The 17261-nt window shown below is 37.3% G+C and overlaps 1 protein-coding gene and 1 long non-coding RNA gene across 2 annotated transcripts in view; one reads left to right on the top strand and one right to left on the bottom strand.

Moving 5' to 3' along the window:
- LOC134675587 (uncharacterized) overlaps positions 1 to 3164 on the bottom strand; it is a 358978-nt gene extending 355814 nt beyond the window's left edge. Inside the window, exon 1 of the long non-coding RNA XR_010099774.1 lies at positions 3062 to 3164. This is a non-coding gene — a long non-coding RNA (uncharacterized LOC134675587). The remainder of the gene's footprint in view (positions 1 to 3061) is intronic.
- A 6185-nt stretch (positions 3165 to 9349) lies between these two features.
- Positions 9350 to 17261, top strand: part of LOC134675583 (paired box protein Pax-5-like) — a 118635-nt gene continuing 110723 nt past the window's right edge. Inside the window, exons 1-2 of the mRNA XM_063533885.1 lie at positions 9350 to 9879; positions 12006 to 12062. Of these exons, the coding sequence (XP_063389955.1) occupies positions 9720 to 9879; positions 12006 to 12062 (217 nt within the window). The 5' untranslated portion in view covers positions 9350 to 9719. The remainder of the gene's footprint in view (positions 9880 to 12005; positions 12063 to 17261) is intronic.

Genomic DNA, 17261 nt, shown 5'->3' with positions numbered 1-17261 from the left:
TGTGGCCAATATACTCGTACTTAACCGGCGTCCGTGCTTGTAGCGACGTGTTATCGGCTCTACCTAACTGTGTAGGGTGACCACTTTAGCGTGGAACGAGAGACTGTTTTAAAAATTAAATGTGGAGTCCTTGGAAAAGCAGATTTGTCAAATATTCTTGTACCTAACCGCCGTCTGTGCTTGTAGCGACGTGTTATCGGCTCTACCTAACTGTGTAGGGTGACCACTTTAGCGTGGAATGAGAGACTGATATTTTTAATGGAGAGTCCTTGGAAAAGCAATTGCGTATAATATAGTACCTTACCGGCGTCCGTGCTTGTAGCGACGTGTTATCGGCTCTACCTAACTGTGTAGGGTATCCGCTTTAGCGTGAAATGAGAGACTGTTTTAAAAATTAAATGTACTGTCCTGGAAAAAGCTGTTGTGTCTAATATAGTACCTAACCGGCGTCCGTGCTTGTAGCGACGTGTTATCGGCTCTACCTAACTGTGTAGGGTGACGACGTTAGCGCGGATTAGAGACTGTTTTTTAGTGTAGAGTCCTTGAAAAAGTAGTTGTGTCTAATATACTCGTACTTAACCGGCGTCCGTGCTTGTAGCGACGTGTTATCGGCTCTACCTAACTGTGTAGGGTGACGACGTTAGCGCGGATTAGAGACTGTTTTTTAGTGTAGAGTCCTTGGAAAAGCAGTTGTGTCTAATATACTCATACCTAACCGGCGTCCGTGCCTGTAGCGACTTGTTATCGGCTCTACCTAACTGTGTAGGGTGACCACTTTAGCGTGGAATGAGAGACTGTTATTTTTAATGTAGAGTCCTTGGAAAAGTAATTGCATCTAATATACTCGTACCTAACCAGCGTCCGTGCTTGTAGCGACTTGTTATCGGCTCTACCTAACTGTGTAGGGTGACGACGTTAGCGCGGAATGAGAGACTGTTTTAAAAATTAAATGTGGAGTCCTTGGAAAAGCAGATTTGTTAAATATTCTCGTACCTAACCGGCGTCTGTGCTTGTAGCGACGTGTTATCGGCTCTACCTAACTGTGTAGGGTATCCGCTTTAGCGTGGAATGAGAGACTGTTTTAAAAATTTAATGTAGAGTCCTTGGAAAAGCAGATTTGTCAAATATTCTTGTACCTAACCGCCGTCTGTGCTTGTAGCGACGTGTTATCGGCTCTACCTAACTGTGTAGGGTATCCGCTTTAGCGTGGAATGAGAGACTGTTTTAAAAATTAAATGTAGAGTCCGTGGGAAAGTAGGTCTGGTTTGTCCAATATACTCGTACCTAACCGGCGTCCGAGCTTGAAGCGACGTGTTATCGGCTCTACCTAACTGTGTAGGGTGATCACTTTATCGAGGAATAAAAGACAGTCCTTAATAAATCTTAACTCTTTTTTTTAAACATTTATGTCAAATATACTTTCGAGTCAGACTATCCAGCCAATTCGAACGTAAGTACACTCACATCAGAATGATACCTATTTTGATTAATGTCATTTAGTATCCTTGTCGTGTCCATGTCCGTACAAGTATTGGCGTGAGCGAAACGTACGATGTCCGTACATGGACGAGGAAAATGCACGATAACAGAATGACATCAGTTAAATGTCATTCTGATATCATTCTACGTTAGAATTGGCTTGTATGTTTACATCGAACTGAGAGATTTTACTTCAGATTTTAATCGATAGAAATAAATAAATCTCATTTACGAATAATCATTTCTATTATTATGATAAAAACTATCCTATGTACTTTCCCAGATCTCAAACTATATCCATACCAAATCTCATCTAGATGGATTAAGCATGTATGTGTGTGATTAAGCATGGAGAAGTAACAGACAGACATCATAGTCAGAGTTATTTTCGCATTTATAATATTATAAATAGTAGGTAGATAAATTAAAATTACATATATTATTGAACTTGTGAACCATAGTTGTATTGCTGTATTGTAGTTGGGTGTTTTTAGAAATATAAATAGAAACAGAAATGTTTATATGCCAGAATATTACAATTAGGTCGAAATACAGTTTACGTTACTGTCCTATATTTTTCAGCAGCAACATGGCCACCCTAACCCTAATTAACAATTCCTTTGTGAATCATTTCGTCTGGTACCAGAACGATTGTTTTAACTTGTCTGAAGTTTTTTCTTGTATTTTACGCGAAATATTCCGTCACGTCCATTTTGGATTTTAATTTAAGTCGATTTGAGGTGAATTGACTGTCAAGGTCATGACGACGATTACAATTTATAGATTTGTTAGGTATATATACTAATTGTATTGACTGTTATTTAATCTATTTATACAGTAAAATAACAAGACTCTACCACAAACAACAGGACTCAACATTAAAGTAAGTATCACTTAAACTACTATTATTTGGTCGACCGGTCTGGCCTAGTGGGTAATGACCCTGCCTGCGAAGCCGATGGTCCTGGGTTCGAAACCCAGTAAGGGCATTTATTTGTATGATGATACAGATATTTGTTCCCGAGTCATGGGTGTTTTCTATGTATTTAAGTATTTGTATTATATTTTATATATCGTTGTCTGAGTACCCACAACACAAGCCCTCTTGAGCTTACTGTGAGACTTAGTCAATCTGTGTAAGAATGTCCTATAATATTTATTTATTTATTTTATTTTATTTTTATCTACCCTTCAGTGTAATCAAAGTCGTCAACTATACTTTCGACGCGATTCGGGAAATGAATTACTTAGTTAGATATGAAAAAGTAAAGATATGTGACGTTCCACGGCAAAAGGTACCTTATGGCGGCTGGCGCTTACGCTATTATTAACGCCGGTCCAATATTCAGCCGGGGCAATTGTACCTTTTGCCGTGGAACGTCACATATCTTTACTATTTCATATCTATAGTGAATCTATAAATCATTTCCCGAATCGCGCCGTTACTCTGTATATATCTTTAGGTATTTAAATAAAAGTAAACAAATAATTTGTACATTTTCGGGTAGTTATAACATTTATTGATTAACCAACCAAATACAAAACCGCCTGAATCAGTCACTGAATGACCTGTGACTGTAACCTACATTATTTGATCATGTAATGTTTTCATCTACCCTCAACTGGCTTAAGGAGCCACTTGAGGGTACATTTTGATTACTTGTATTTAAATACCTAAAGATACAGAGTATAGGACAAGGCATAGTATCCATAAATATCTAAACAAACACATTACAGATGAGTTCAGAATATTTGAGAGATCGTAAAAAAAACTAAAAAACCGGGCAAGTGCGAGTCGGACTCGCGCACGAAGGGTTCCGTACCATAATGCAAAAAAAAAAAACAAAAAAAAAGCCAAAAACGGTCACCCATCCAAGTACTAACCACTCCCGACGTTGCTTAACTTTGGTCAAAAATCACGTTTGTTGTATGGGAGCCCCATTTAAATCTTATTTTATTCTGTTTTTAGTATTTGTTGTTATAGCGGCAACAGAAATACATCATCTGTGAAAATTTCAACTGTCTAGCTATCACGGTTCGTGAGATACAGCCTGGTGACAGACGGACGGACGGACGGACGGACGGAAAGCGAAGTCTTAGTAATAGGGTCCCGTTTTACCCTTTGGGTACGGAACCCTAAAAAGTAATGTAATGGCTCCTCTACACGATGGGCCAACGCCGGCCACTCCAAGGGACGCATTTATGCGTTAGAGGGAGTAAGTGATATTGCTATCTCATTCTACCGTATGGCTGCGTCCCTTGGAGTGGCCGGCGTTGGCCCATCGTGTAGAGGAGCCATAAAAGAAATTAACACCTTTTTTTTCCCAATCCTGCAGTAGCGTCTTCCCAAACTATTTGACCGCAGATATATAATCAAAGTATAGTTAGTGTGGGTGTCATGTCCGTCCGTCGTTCACACGTTTAATGGCTCGTTATATGTATGGTTGTTTTGTATGAAATATAATTAAATAATACGAGCGATAGAAAGATGAGAGCAAAATGTTTTGAATTTTCAATTGTTTTTTCTTTTCTTTTTTTCGAACTTGATTTTTTGCACATTACAATATTTTATAGGTAGAGTCGCCATCAGATATATCGGAGCGGCCAATATGCTCAAAAATATCTGAACACGCACTCTAACGTCTTGACAATAGAGGCGTGTTCAGATATTTGTGAGGGCCGCCCCGATATATCTGATGGCAACTGTACAAAAGAAAAAAAAAACAATTCCTGGGGCGCGGGCGATCAAGGCCTAAATCGACCCAACTATTTTAGAAAATTATTGGAACCCTAATAAATAATAAAGTTTACTAATAAACAACCAATATATTTTTTTCCATGGCAAATGTATGAGAACAGAACTGTAAGGCGGGCTGGTTGGGGTCATCCATTAATTACATGAATTACATCACACGTTTAGGGGGAGGGAGGGGGTCAAGAAAATGTAACATATTGTGACATGGGGGAGGGGGGAGACACAAACTTTGTGACGTCACTTTAACTTCATCAGTAACCGAAAATTTGTTTGAATTATTTTATTCGCTGTACATTTAAATAACAAGTTTTTAAAACGATAATCATTTTTATTCGTTTAATTTTCTTTCCTAAGCAGTTTTGGGTTATAAAATATAAAATTACTAATATTTATATCGTCAAAAATATTTTGATAAAATATTAATAATACTTATGTACTTACTTAATTCGATTTGGCGATTTCGTAGAAAAAATGTGACGTCACACTAGGGGGGAGGGGTTTGCCAAATGTGACCAAGTGTGACAAGGAGGGGGGGAGGGGTCAAAAACCTAGAAATTCGTGTGACGTAATTAATGGATGACCCCTTTTCAGCCTGGCAACGTGAAATGAAACACTCCATAGTTTAATATACTTAATATTAATAGTAAATAAGAGCGATTACAGCGGCAGTTAAGCCTCAGGGGGCTTTGTTCGCTGTCATGATTTTTTAAATGTATTATTTTGTGTTAATAAATAAATGAAAAAAAAAAAAAAATATTTCTTGAAGCTAAGGAAGGCGAAGGAACATTTATAAGTTAAACAACAATTACAAGGATCAGAACAATTTCTTCTTCTTCCTCGCGTTATCCCGGCATTTTTGCCACGGCTCATGGGAGCCTGGGGTCCGCTTGATAACTATACTGCAAAACGTAATTAAAGACCAAAAAAAGTACGACAATGTTGCCATTGCAATAATTTGTTTGTAAGATAGTAAATTCCTTTTGATAAATAATCACGCTCAGATAATTTATTCCTTAGTAATTTTACTCCTACTATTTAATAAAGTACTTTTATTTACTTATTTGTACATAAATACAAGACGCGCTAGTAAAAAAGTGGCAACATTTCTTACTTTTTTTGGTCTTGAATTACGTTTTGCAGTATAATCCCAACAATTGGCGTAGCGACAGCGACTGCCATCTGACCTCTCAACCCGGAGGGTAAACTAGTCCTTATTGGGATTAGTCCGGTTTCCTCACGATGTTTTCCTTCACCGAAAAGCGACTGGTTAATATCAAATGATATTTCGCACATAAGTTCCGAAAAAGTCATTGGTACGAGCCGGGGTTTGAACCGGGGATTGAAATTCACCAGCACTCTGGTTTTAATAAAATTTATAAATGGATAATATAGGAACAGTGATATAAACCCTGTAATCCCCGGGCAGTGACCAGCGTGCATTCGTACCACAAAACCTTACAAAAAGACCCAAGGCCATGGGAACTGAAAACAATGGGGGTACAGATGAGATCACTGCGATGCCGGTCTGGAGATATCGATGCTTTTTGAAATTTATAAAAATTGTTTTTTAATGAAGTGTGCTTTTTTTATCTTCTTTCAATTTTATTACATTTTACTACCAAATGAAATGTAAAAAGGAACAGAAATTTACAAACTTATAACTAGGTAAATATACAAATTAAGAGTAGGTATTATATGCTATTAGGCCATAGGTACCCGGCTAAATGTACCTAGCACGCTGCTGGCGTTTCCTCAGTGTGCTTTTAAAATTGATAAAAAGGTTTTGTAGTAGGTAAATGTGCGGAAAGAGAAGAGACGTTGGCCGACTTTTCGGGATCTAGAGGCGTTTTAAATTTAGAAAATACAATATAAACCCGCTTAAAGGATGACTCACTCTAGACCGGGCCGTGCTCGGGCCGTGGCGTCCGATATGTCTTTTTCTATGACGGCTGATCGGTGATCACGTGGTGTTTTCCAAATAAAACAAAGCGGCGAAAGCTCCGGCCTGGCCCCGGTCCGGTCTACCTTACACGTTTCATGCGAATTCTAATGCATTATGCCGCTTTCAATTAGTTGTTGTAATCTCTTCCAAATCATTTATTTTTTAACGCAAATAAACCACTTGAAATAAATGAATAAAAATGAAATTAACCGGTCTTTTATCTTGTTAGTTGTGAAATAGTTATTTGTACAACAAGAGATCAAAGTTTGATATTTCTTCGAGTGCTTATTTTGAGTCCCGTGCAAGCGAAAGATTCTATAATAGATTCACGAGCGTAGCGAGTGAATCTAATCTAGAATCTTGAGCGTAGTAAGGGATTCAAAAGCGCACGAGATGTAAATAACTTTGATCTCGTGTAGTACACAAAATTTTTCACCCTAAGCAGTGAGAACATACCTAGAGATAATAGAACCCAAGTATATCGAACTTGTATTAGACCCCGCATGTTGAAATGACATTTGACTATAAAAGTCGCTTGAATGACATTTTGTCTCACTCAGTGAGCAAAATGCGATTTTGCTCACTCATACTGTCTCACTAAGTGAGCAAAATGCGATTTTGCTCACTGAGTGAGACAAAATGACTCAGTGAGCAAAATCGCATTTTGCTCACTGTTTTTAAGAAGCAAAGTACCCTTGTTCGAGCTGCTGAGGTGAAAATAATATACTTATATAATAATCAAAATTGTTAGCACTAACTCTATTTTCAATATATCCACTTTACCCTAAACTAAATCCAGAACTTCCAAATTTTGTAATTAATAAAATACTATGTATTTTAAAATAAAATACTTTAACGTAAAAAAACATTCTAAAAATAACAAAGTCTCTCCAAACACAAGAACAATATTAATCACATTAACAAACACCATTTGACCATATCTCCGCATTCACGATCCGCCATCGCGCTCGTGTGTGTCGGTTTCCCACACAGTTTTCACACGTCTCCGCCGATGTCTATCTCTTGTATACCTCGTTTTAACAAATGCGAGTGCTCTGACTCTTATTCGTTTGAAATTAAAGTTCAATCTTACTTGACATAGTCGCAAAAAGAAAATTCTATATAATCATTGCTTACGTATTATGTTTATGCATATGTTTATGTGTTAGATTATGATTTTCAAGGATTAGAATTATGTATAAGTATTGTTAAGTTTATCTGAGCGGACAAGGTGACATAATCTACGAATTAACTACTAACTAGTTGTTTTATATTGTGTTTTACTGCGAAACCTTCAATTTATCTCGTATAAAAATAAAAGATCTATGACTACAAAATTGACCGCAGTAATTAAACTATAATTTTTATACTATAAAGCATTTCAGATGCTAAAATTATATGTGCAGAATTGTTGTGGAAAAAAAGCGTGTGTAGATAATTTTAAACACCTCGCCCGCTTAGCTAGTTCTGCACATTGTACATTCAGAATCAAAAATGACGGATCAGACTACGCGTCAAAAGTATCTACCATTCACTGATAGCTTATCAAAAATATATAAGATATGCAGAATCTACCTGTTACTAAAATACAGATCATTATTTCGCTAAACCCACAGTAGCTTTGACAGTAAAAACCGTAGCATTGTGCACAAAGCGCTTGCGCACTAAATCAAGGCTTCTGCGGAAATGTATGTATTATTTAAACTCGGTCCGAGGTTCGTGCCCTGAGCTGGCCATTGTTTCATACACGTGATGTTAGCTGCGATAGGATGAGGCATCTGCCTGATCTGCCTTATTCTTAATTCTTAGTATTTAATTTGATCTGTATAATAATCCAATATTACTATGGAATAATATTAACTTCAATAAATTGCTCTGATAATTAGCTTAAGATAATACGAGTATATTATTACGTTAAACGTTCATAAGTGCTTGTTACTAGGCCTACATGAATAAAGTATTTTTGACTTTGACTTTACGATACACGTATACAACTGATTTTGTTTTTTTAAGTTTTGGATCTTTACTTATAACTACTTTGAAATACAAAAACAACGGGTTGCACTCCGGGAGTGCCGGCAAAAGTGAAAAGTCAATGACATTGTAACAGTTTTGCTTTTTTATGCACTGGAAGTGGCAGGAACCGGCAAATTAAATTTGAAATTTGATTAATTAAAGTAGAATCGAAATTCCAATAGCTCGAAAATGACGTATGCCACGTAAAAGGTTATGGGATAAACTGACATAAATCAACTTAGTTCTACATGAGCTTAAAAACTTAAAATTGCATTTTATATTGCTGTGATAAAAGCATACATGAAAATAAATAGTATTCATACCATTAATATTATTAATAAAAAATCCTCTCGAGTAATACCAATAAATAATGATCGTTTCGTCGGAAATAGGTTAATAATTAGTAAGTAAAATTCATAGCAAATATTTTTCTTTACGGCATCATGCATTTTTGCACGCAGCCATTGGCAGGTTTGTTATAACTTCAACCGGCTTTATAACATTATACTTTATGGGTAAATTGGGGGAAGGGAGGGGGCAGAAACTTTTTATTTTCTACCCCCTCTCTTCCCCCAATTTGCCTGAGAAGTAAAACGAACGTGGCAGAAGTTGAAAGTCAGACGTCACATTCACTTGACCAGTTTTCTCACAATTAAAGCATTGTAAAACAGAAAGCCCTCTCCAAACTTTCCCAGTTCCGACTTGACCTATCCCAAGCTTCCTTGAGCGTTTGTTTGCATATTCAAACCCGCTGTCCGACACACTACAGATATGACCATATACGGTTAAAATTATATGTAGAACATATTTTATAATATTGACAAGGAAACAGTATTTGCAACAAAAGCCAACTTACACTTAGTTACTTACTTACTTTTTTACTTCAGATAATTGATAAAGCGAATGATTTTTCTATTTAGGCAAATCACTAAAATCACTAAAACTATTGGTACCTACCTAGTTTTATAAGTGCACAGCGCTCCGAAAGATATCGCCAGGTAAAAAAATTTAGTGCAAACTTGAACAGTAAAACAAACATTTAAACAGGTACTTACCTCATTTTTATCGTACTTCCGAGACTCCAAAGTAAATCTATTTTCCAATTTATAAGTTCTTGCATTATGGCTAGATTAATTCACAAAAAACATCACAAAAAAGTGAGAGCGCTTAAAGTTAAATTTCACCGGCTAACTTCTTTTTTTTGTTACAGAAACGCAAAATGCTGAAACAGAAGATCCGCAAGAAACGGTGACGAATGTTGCCATGTGCAAAATAAAATACTCCGCAAAAGTACTCGTTAGTCTAAAGTGGGTTTAAAACGTGTAGAAGTGACCAACGAACTTTTTGGACAACGAAGTGTGATAACTGAAACTATAAAAAAACTGTGTAGGTAGTGTTTATAAGTGACAGACAGGAAATTTTTGTGTGTCAAATAGTGCTGAAAACAGTGCTTAACATATAAAGAAAAAAAACATTGTGTAGTGTCACCGATTATGTGTTAAGTGTCTTTGGATTTGAGTGTACGCAATGGATCTTCACCCGCCACCCCTGATTGTTCATGGATATGAGCCCCATGCTCCCCTCTTAGAGGTTGAGGGTCTGGACCCTCATAGTCCTCAGCAGAAGGTGCTTATCCATGCGCCGACGCTGCAGAGCCAGGATTTGATGGGTGACCATAGGAATGGAGGTGCGTATATTACTTAATCAGTTGTGTAGAACTTCTATGTCAAAAAAATTCCGAATTCCAGGACATTTAACTGAATCCACCTTTTCTAAAATTTAGGCCCGGGGTCCTTTGAGTTAACTCTTTATAAATCTCAATAGGTAGTTAATAGACAGTAAATCTCAATAGTTATAAACTAGTCACACATAATTTTGAGGGTATACGAGTACTTAACCACATGATCAATGATACGTTTTAGGGTGACATTTGTTAGTCTTTTTTTTTTAAATCTGTATGTTTTTATTATAATCGAATAATCACGACAATTTAAATTCAATGTCTTTGAGGTCAATGTGGAGAAGACCGTATATCAAGTAAGACCATCTAAACTAAAAACTCTTGCGTTTGTACAAAAGGAGTAAAACTCATCCTTTGTTTATAGCGAAGTACGTATTCAAATACGGGAGTTCTTGCCCTATGACGATCTTCCCTAATATCTCGTAGTTCTCGTTCTCTATATTCCCGGTCTTCTCCATATTCTCCCACAGACAAAACATCCTCCAGACCGAGCATAGTCGCGCTACCCCCTCTGCCACGCATACGGAAATTTTACTCCATGTTCGAGTCGAAAGTGTCTTATGTGACTTCCGTGTCTTTGAACGGACCAATCACGGCAAGGGACTTCGCTCACCTCGTCCCGCGCACCTCCGCATTTTTTGCATCATCGGTTGCATGAAATAATTGCTCTAAACTCGGTTTAGAGGATTCCTAGTCTATATATTGTCCTTGGGTACCTAATGATTCTCCGAGAAACTTTTAGCAGATCATCGATTCGCCGACAACGATTCGCCGAACATCGTTTCGCAGAGTCATTTATTTGTCAATGTAACTTTTGGTCGACTAACGTAACGTTACGTAGACTCTTGGTTCACATACCGTTCAGTTCGCTTCTGTGTAAATTAGCAGTAACTATTATTGGACGATTTCCATTTAGCAGAGTAATCGTTTCGTTTAAGCAATGTTTAGTCGAATAACGTTTCAGGTTTTATATATAAGTCGTTATTTTCGAAACAAAACTTTTTGCAAACAATAAAGAAAACCCAAAAGGATGAAATAAAATATTATCCTTTTTTAAGTAAATTATGGTTTATAAAAATTATTATATTTATATGGTTTAGCTTTGTTTTGCCGGCATTTTTTCTATAGATTTTTGTTTTACAGAAAAAATTTCAAGTAATTTCAAATGGCAAAATAATCTTTACACAATATTTACTTCAAATAATTTTAGTTCGGATTAGTTATGGTTCACCAAAAAATTAAAACATTGGTTTAGTTTCAAGGACAATTTGTTCATGTAATTTCATTTCACAGAATCATGGACCTGTAGAAAACCTGACCTGTTACTTCTTATAAATACGGTTTTTACCAAAATTTAAGATACAGGATAGTCATTTAGTCCAAATTTATTTATTGAGTCGTTAATTGAACGCAATCTGCATTTCTGGAAATAATTAATTTTTTAAGGGTCGCAGTTCTAACCTAACCTAACCATCTTTTCTGGAAAAAGTTCGTTTTTTGGGGGTCGTAGTTCTAACCTAACCCAATTTTCTGGCAACAGTTCGTTTTCTTGGGGGTCGCAGTTCTAACCTAACCTAACCCACTTTTCCAGCAACGGTTCGTTTTCTTAGGGGTGTAGCTCTAAAGTAACCTAAACTGCTTTTTTAGCAATTTCAATGAATACTACGAGTATGTGAAAGTTAATTTAGTATAATAATTAATTAGAGAGAAGTTTTTCTAGTCAATATTAATGCCAAATTAACATTCGACCTGTTGTATTTCGACCAATGTTTTCTCGGGTAATTATGACAGTTACTAAATGATTATTCTACGAATAGTAAATATGCGTATCAATGTTCTGCTTATTGACTACTCTCGCAAACGACTACTATGTGTATTGAGATTCGGCCAATCGTTACTCTGCCAAAGAACCCGTCGGCGAATCGTTGTCGGCGAAACAAAAATCGGCGTAATTTTTCTTGGAATATCAATAGGGCACCATTGTCCTTACTTTATTGTACCTATTTTGTATCACCAGTACTATCAACGATCGATTCGTATGAGTAGAGAACAGATGGTCTGACCTGACGTAGAGTACGACTTTTCAGATGAGCAGTACCACGCGCACAGCAGCAACCAGAGCGGAGACGGTGAGTACACTTGTATTTTCTATTTTGTAAACATTAATGAGGATTTTTCACTAGATGGCAGCACCGAGAGAGGTCTTTTTGACAGCTGCTGTCAAAATCCACCAATAAAAAAAAACCGGGCAAGTGCGAGTCGGACTCGCGCACGAAGGGGTTCCGAACCATAATGCAAAAAAAAAACAAAAAGAAAGCAAAAAAAAAACGGTCACCCATCCAAGTACTGACCACTCCCGACGTTGCTTAACTTTGGTCAAAAATCACGTTTGTTGTATGGGAGCCCCATTTAAATCTTTATTTTATTCTGTTTTTAGTATTTGTTGTTATAGCGGCAACAGAAATACATCATCTGTGAAAATTTCAACTGTCTAGCTACCACGGTTCGTGAGATACATCAGCCTGGTGACAGACGGACGGACGGACGGACGGACGGACAGCGAAGTCTTAGTAATAGGGTCCCGTTTTACCCTTTGGGTACGGAACCCTAAAAACATGGTAAAACATGAATGGTGGATTATGACAGCTAGACCTCTCGCTATGGTGCTGTCATCTAGTGAAAAACTTGATCGTGGATACCCTCATTCATTCAGTCCTTTAAGGGTCATCCCACAGCAGAGCCACCCCATAGCGTCTCTCGAGCGTCCGCGTCTAGTCAACTCTATGGATGCTGCTCGACGCAACGCTGGCGCAACTGCGCAACGCCATTTTCCATAGCGCTGACTAGACGCGCCGCTCAAAAGACGCTAGTTTTGGGTGGCCCTTATTTTAAAAAGGCAATCTGAAAGAAATAAAACATGAAAAATTTACAGAACACGAAATTTAAAATAACAGGAGTTTTGGCATGTTGACAACGTGACGACCGGTATTAAGGCTAATATTTAAAGATATTTCGTCATCATAATTTTTCGTCAACCATAGAATCAAATAAAATTACATTTTGACACACCTTATTAAAAAAATTGGATTTAGTTATTTGAATACCTACCTACCTAGATTAAAAAAGTCTACACTATTTAGTTTTCACGAAAATTATAATTTAAAACTGAAACATTCGAATTAAGCATAATTAATAAAGAAATATTCTATCGATAGGTAAAGCAAAAAACTATATAGACCTAAAGTTGCCTGGGGCCAGGGCGTCCCCAGCCCCAAGACGCTTGCTGCGTTTCCTCACTGTATTGCCAGACTTAGCCGCTGAGCGAAATATTCGCTCGCTCGAAAGTCGCCAGACACCCAGACAAGTTTATTTGAAATTTCTTTCACAACTTGTCTGGTGTCTGTGTATATTGTTTGTCCGAATTTTCGTAAGTCGTAATTGATTTTTCTCAGAAACGCGTAACTTTTCAGGATTGCCATAAAACAAACTTAACCTAAACTACCTACAGAATAACCTTACGAAAATCCTAAAAACTTAACGGTTGCAATTTTATGACTAATAATATGACAAACAATACATTATGACACAAAACTTTATGGGAAACAAAGGGACCCCGATGTCTGAAGCATAATGCAATAAGAGTATTTGAAATATTAATTTATAATGAAACCTCTCATGTCTGTCGATTCATAGCTCTGCAGTAATTAGATCAATACAATGGAGAGAAGTAATTACGTAACAATTGTGATTTGCTCGTAATGGCTTCTGTTTCCAAGTTTTTTCAACTTCCGTTCACTATGGTGTTGAATGTAGTAATGTTTAGTTTTTATAGTTGCCCAATTCGACAGTAGATGTCGCTGTTCTATCGGCTACTTCGCGCTGTTAAGATTTTTCCACAGTCCCTTATATAGGTAGTAAATTTGGTTTCGGAATAAAATCTTAGGGTAATGAGAAATAGGGCCGAATGTTCACGGCCGACTCAGATTTCCATGTAAAAAAAAACGGAATAAAATGAGATTAAGGGCAATGAGAAACAGGACCGGATTTGTCCGCCGACTCAAAATTCTATGTAAAAAAAGGAATAAATGAGTATTAAGTTGTCAAGAAGTGTTTCATTACGAAAGGTAGGAAGCGCAGTGCAGTGTAGTCAGTGAACAATAGATATTACGTTATTGTTTCATTTAATACGGGTAATATTTAGATTATGGTGTTTCCGAGTAAATTTGGAAATTAGGTACCCCCGAAGATCACTTACAAATGACTAATATCCTCGTCACGCTATCGAATGAAATTTACACTAGGAGTTCTGGCTCATATTTGAATATTATCGTATGATCATTAGATTTGTTTCAAAGTGGTCATTACAAGCGGGGGTTTGAATCCACGATCAACCTTAAACCTCAAGCTTTCTTTCTATATATATTAGAACAAATTAAATTATTATTCACAAAAAAAAAATGTTTTTCGACCTATAAAATAAAATATCAACCTATAAAATAAAATTAAGTGTAAAATTCGACCTATGCCGCTGTGGCCGGGTAGCCGAATGGCACAGGCACCTGTGGGTCTACCGCGACGCACGTTCGACGTGTTGCCTCCTTGTGTGACTTACGTACGAATTTATAAGTGGAACAGAGAGGCAATACGTCGAACGTGGCTCGCGGTAGGCCCTCTGCCGCGATAGTAGAGGACACTGGTTCGATTTCAGCCTGGGGCACTGGACGCGTTGGTCACTTTTTCTTAGCTCTCAGCTACCAGCATCTAGCCCTTTTTCTTAGCTCTCAGCTACCAGCATCTAGCCCTTTTTCTTAGCTCTCAGCTACCAGCATCTAGCCCTTTTTCTTAGCTCTCAGCTACCAGCATCTAGCCCTTTTTCTTAGCTCTCAGCTACCAGCATCTAGCCCTTTTTCTTAGCTCTCAGCTACCAGCATCTAGCCCTTTTTCTTAGCTCTCAGCTACCAGCATCTAGCCCTTTTTCTTAGCTCTCAGCTACCAGCATCTAGCCCTTTTTCTCACTATAATCACCAAAACGCCGCACACTAAAACGACACGCCGTAAGGATAGAACCGGTCCACAAATATCGAGATTCATTCACTTTCCAGCGACGGTGAATGGACAGTTTTTGTGCGAGTACACTTGCTCTAATCGCTGTGAAATTAGTTCGGCGGGCGAGTCAGGTGCTAGTGCTAGCGGGTATAAATGCATCTGTATTCAATATCCATGCAGTATGTATTAGGTAAAGCCTGATCAACGCGATTCGGGAAATGAATTAGAGATTAACTAGATACGATATATTATAGTAAAGATATGTGACATCCCACGGCAAAAGGTACTTTTTGGCGGCTGGCGCCGCGTTTCGGGAAATGAATTAGTGATTTACTAGATATGAAATAGTAAAAATATGTGACGTTCCACGGCAAAAGGTACCTTACGATGGCAGGCGCTTACGTCGCATAGCGCCTTAATAATATTGGAGCGGCGTTAATAATAGCGTATATGCGCCAACCGCCATTTGCCATGGGACGTCACATATCTTTACTATATCGTATCTAGTTAATCTCTAATTCATTTCCCGATCGAGCCGCAAGAGGGCGCTGTTATTCTCATGTAAGGGGTGACAGTTCAGTATAGTATGAAAAAGTTAGTTCCAGTGAAATTCCGCAACATGGCGCGTGATCTTATATTCCTGGTCAGGCGTTAAGGAAATAATATTTTCAAAGTGTATTAATTCTGTGCAAGGTGAATATGGAGGTCTAATTGAATTATCCCATTAAATTGAATAGCCAACCAAATAAAATCTATCATTTAAAACTGTTACCTTAATATCACGACTTACAGTGGAATTCGTTTATTATGATATATACCTGCTTAAAATGCTGACCAACCGCTTACTATGACGTAATTACTACTGTGCGAAGTTTGGTTTTCATAAAAAAATCGCGTATTATTATATACCTATAAATCATATTTCCATAAAATTATGACCTTATACTGACACATTCGCTGGTTTTCGTGGCCGTCCCGACGTCTTTTTCTCCGAGGATTTTTGGCGCGTGCGTGGTGTGCGAGTTTTGATTCTCAGAGACTTGTTGATCTATCACAAAGGAATTTGAGATTAATTTGGAAATCTTAACATAAATAAGAAGTTGATCAACTATGTCTTAATATAACTGTATTGTATGACTGTGCTGTGCCCTAACAGCATCCATATGAGACATTGTATACTATATTTGACATATACTGTACCATGGTTGCAATAAAGAATTATGAATAATGACATCCGCTTCGTATGTCCTTTCGATGTCATTTTTTTGTCTACTGTAGGTATGTCAGATTATGCAGAAAATATAACAAAAACAACATAATAAATATAAGTGGAACAGTGTTTGGCAATGAGAGCCAGTATATTAAGTATTAACATTTAAAATTTAAATAATTTAGAAACCAACTACGAAACATGACTGACAAGTCCATCAAATTACAATGTATGCGCTATGCAACAAATATTAGTGCTGCCATCTATTCGCTACAACCCTAACCTGTTACCGCTGTCACTGGCGCCCCAACTTTACTGACATTTACACTCAATAATAAAAAGTTGTATAACAAAATAACGCGCTGACAACAATGTTCGATATTACAACGCTACCGGTTTTGGTGTGACAGTCGCTGGGACGAGAGAGAGTTTAGTCTGTGAGTTTACTGTCCAGAGTAAATATACTTTATTTTAAGCTCTTAATCAAATCAAATCAAATATAATTTATTATCAGGCAACTACGGCCCATAGATACCTTACAAACTAACATACATACTATAGTAAAATATTACAAGCTAAAAATTATTTCGGTGACACGGCGGTTTTCTGTTGTGTTGCATGTTCCGCTGTTATGTCATTGAATATTGCCTTTATTATTGTAGAAGGTTATAACCAAAAAGTCTGAAAATGGCATCTTAAATATTGCAGGCAAAAGCTTAAGATACTGTCAATAAACGAAAAAATGTTACGCATACCTAACACATTTATTCCTGACTGTATTTCTCATAGGTATATATGCATGTTTACTTCGCGAGACCTTTCCAATGAGCCTAAACTCGATGTGTTTGTTTGTGTTCTTCCATTGAGGATCTCCTTTGGCTACATTCTGACTGCATCAGATCAGCTCCATGTTATCATATTATTACAATGCCATCAGAAAAACCTACGTTATTAGTACCTACTCCAAATAAGATCGTGTCAGATTTTGCGGCCTTCGTTGTGTAATATATTATTGTATGTAACTGTAGCTACCCATTGCCTATACTACAAAATCACAAACCTAATACCTATC

Source organism: Cydia fagiglandana, chromosome 22 (genome assembly GCF_963556715.1).
Source record: "Cydia fagiglandana chromosome 22, ilCydFagi1.1, whole genome shotgun sequence".
Taxonomy (NCBI): domain Eukaryota; kingdom Metazoa; phylum Arthropoda; class Insecta; order Lepidoptera; family Tortricidae; genus Cydia; species Cydia fagiglandana.
This window is presented reverse-complemented; position numbering and strand designations above follow the sequence as displayed.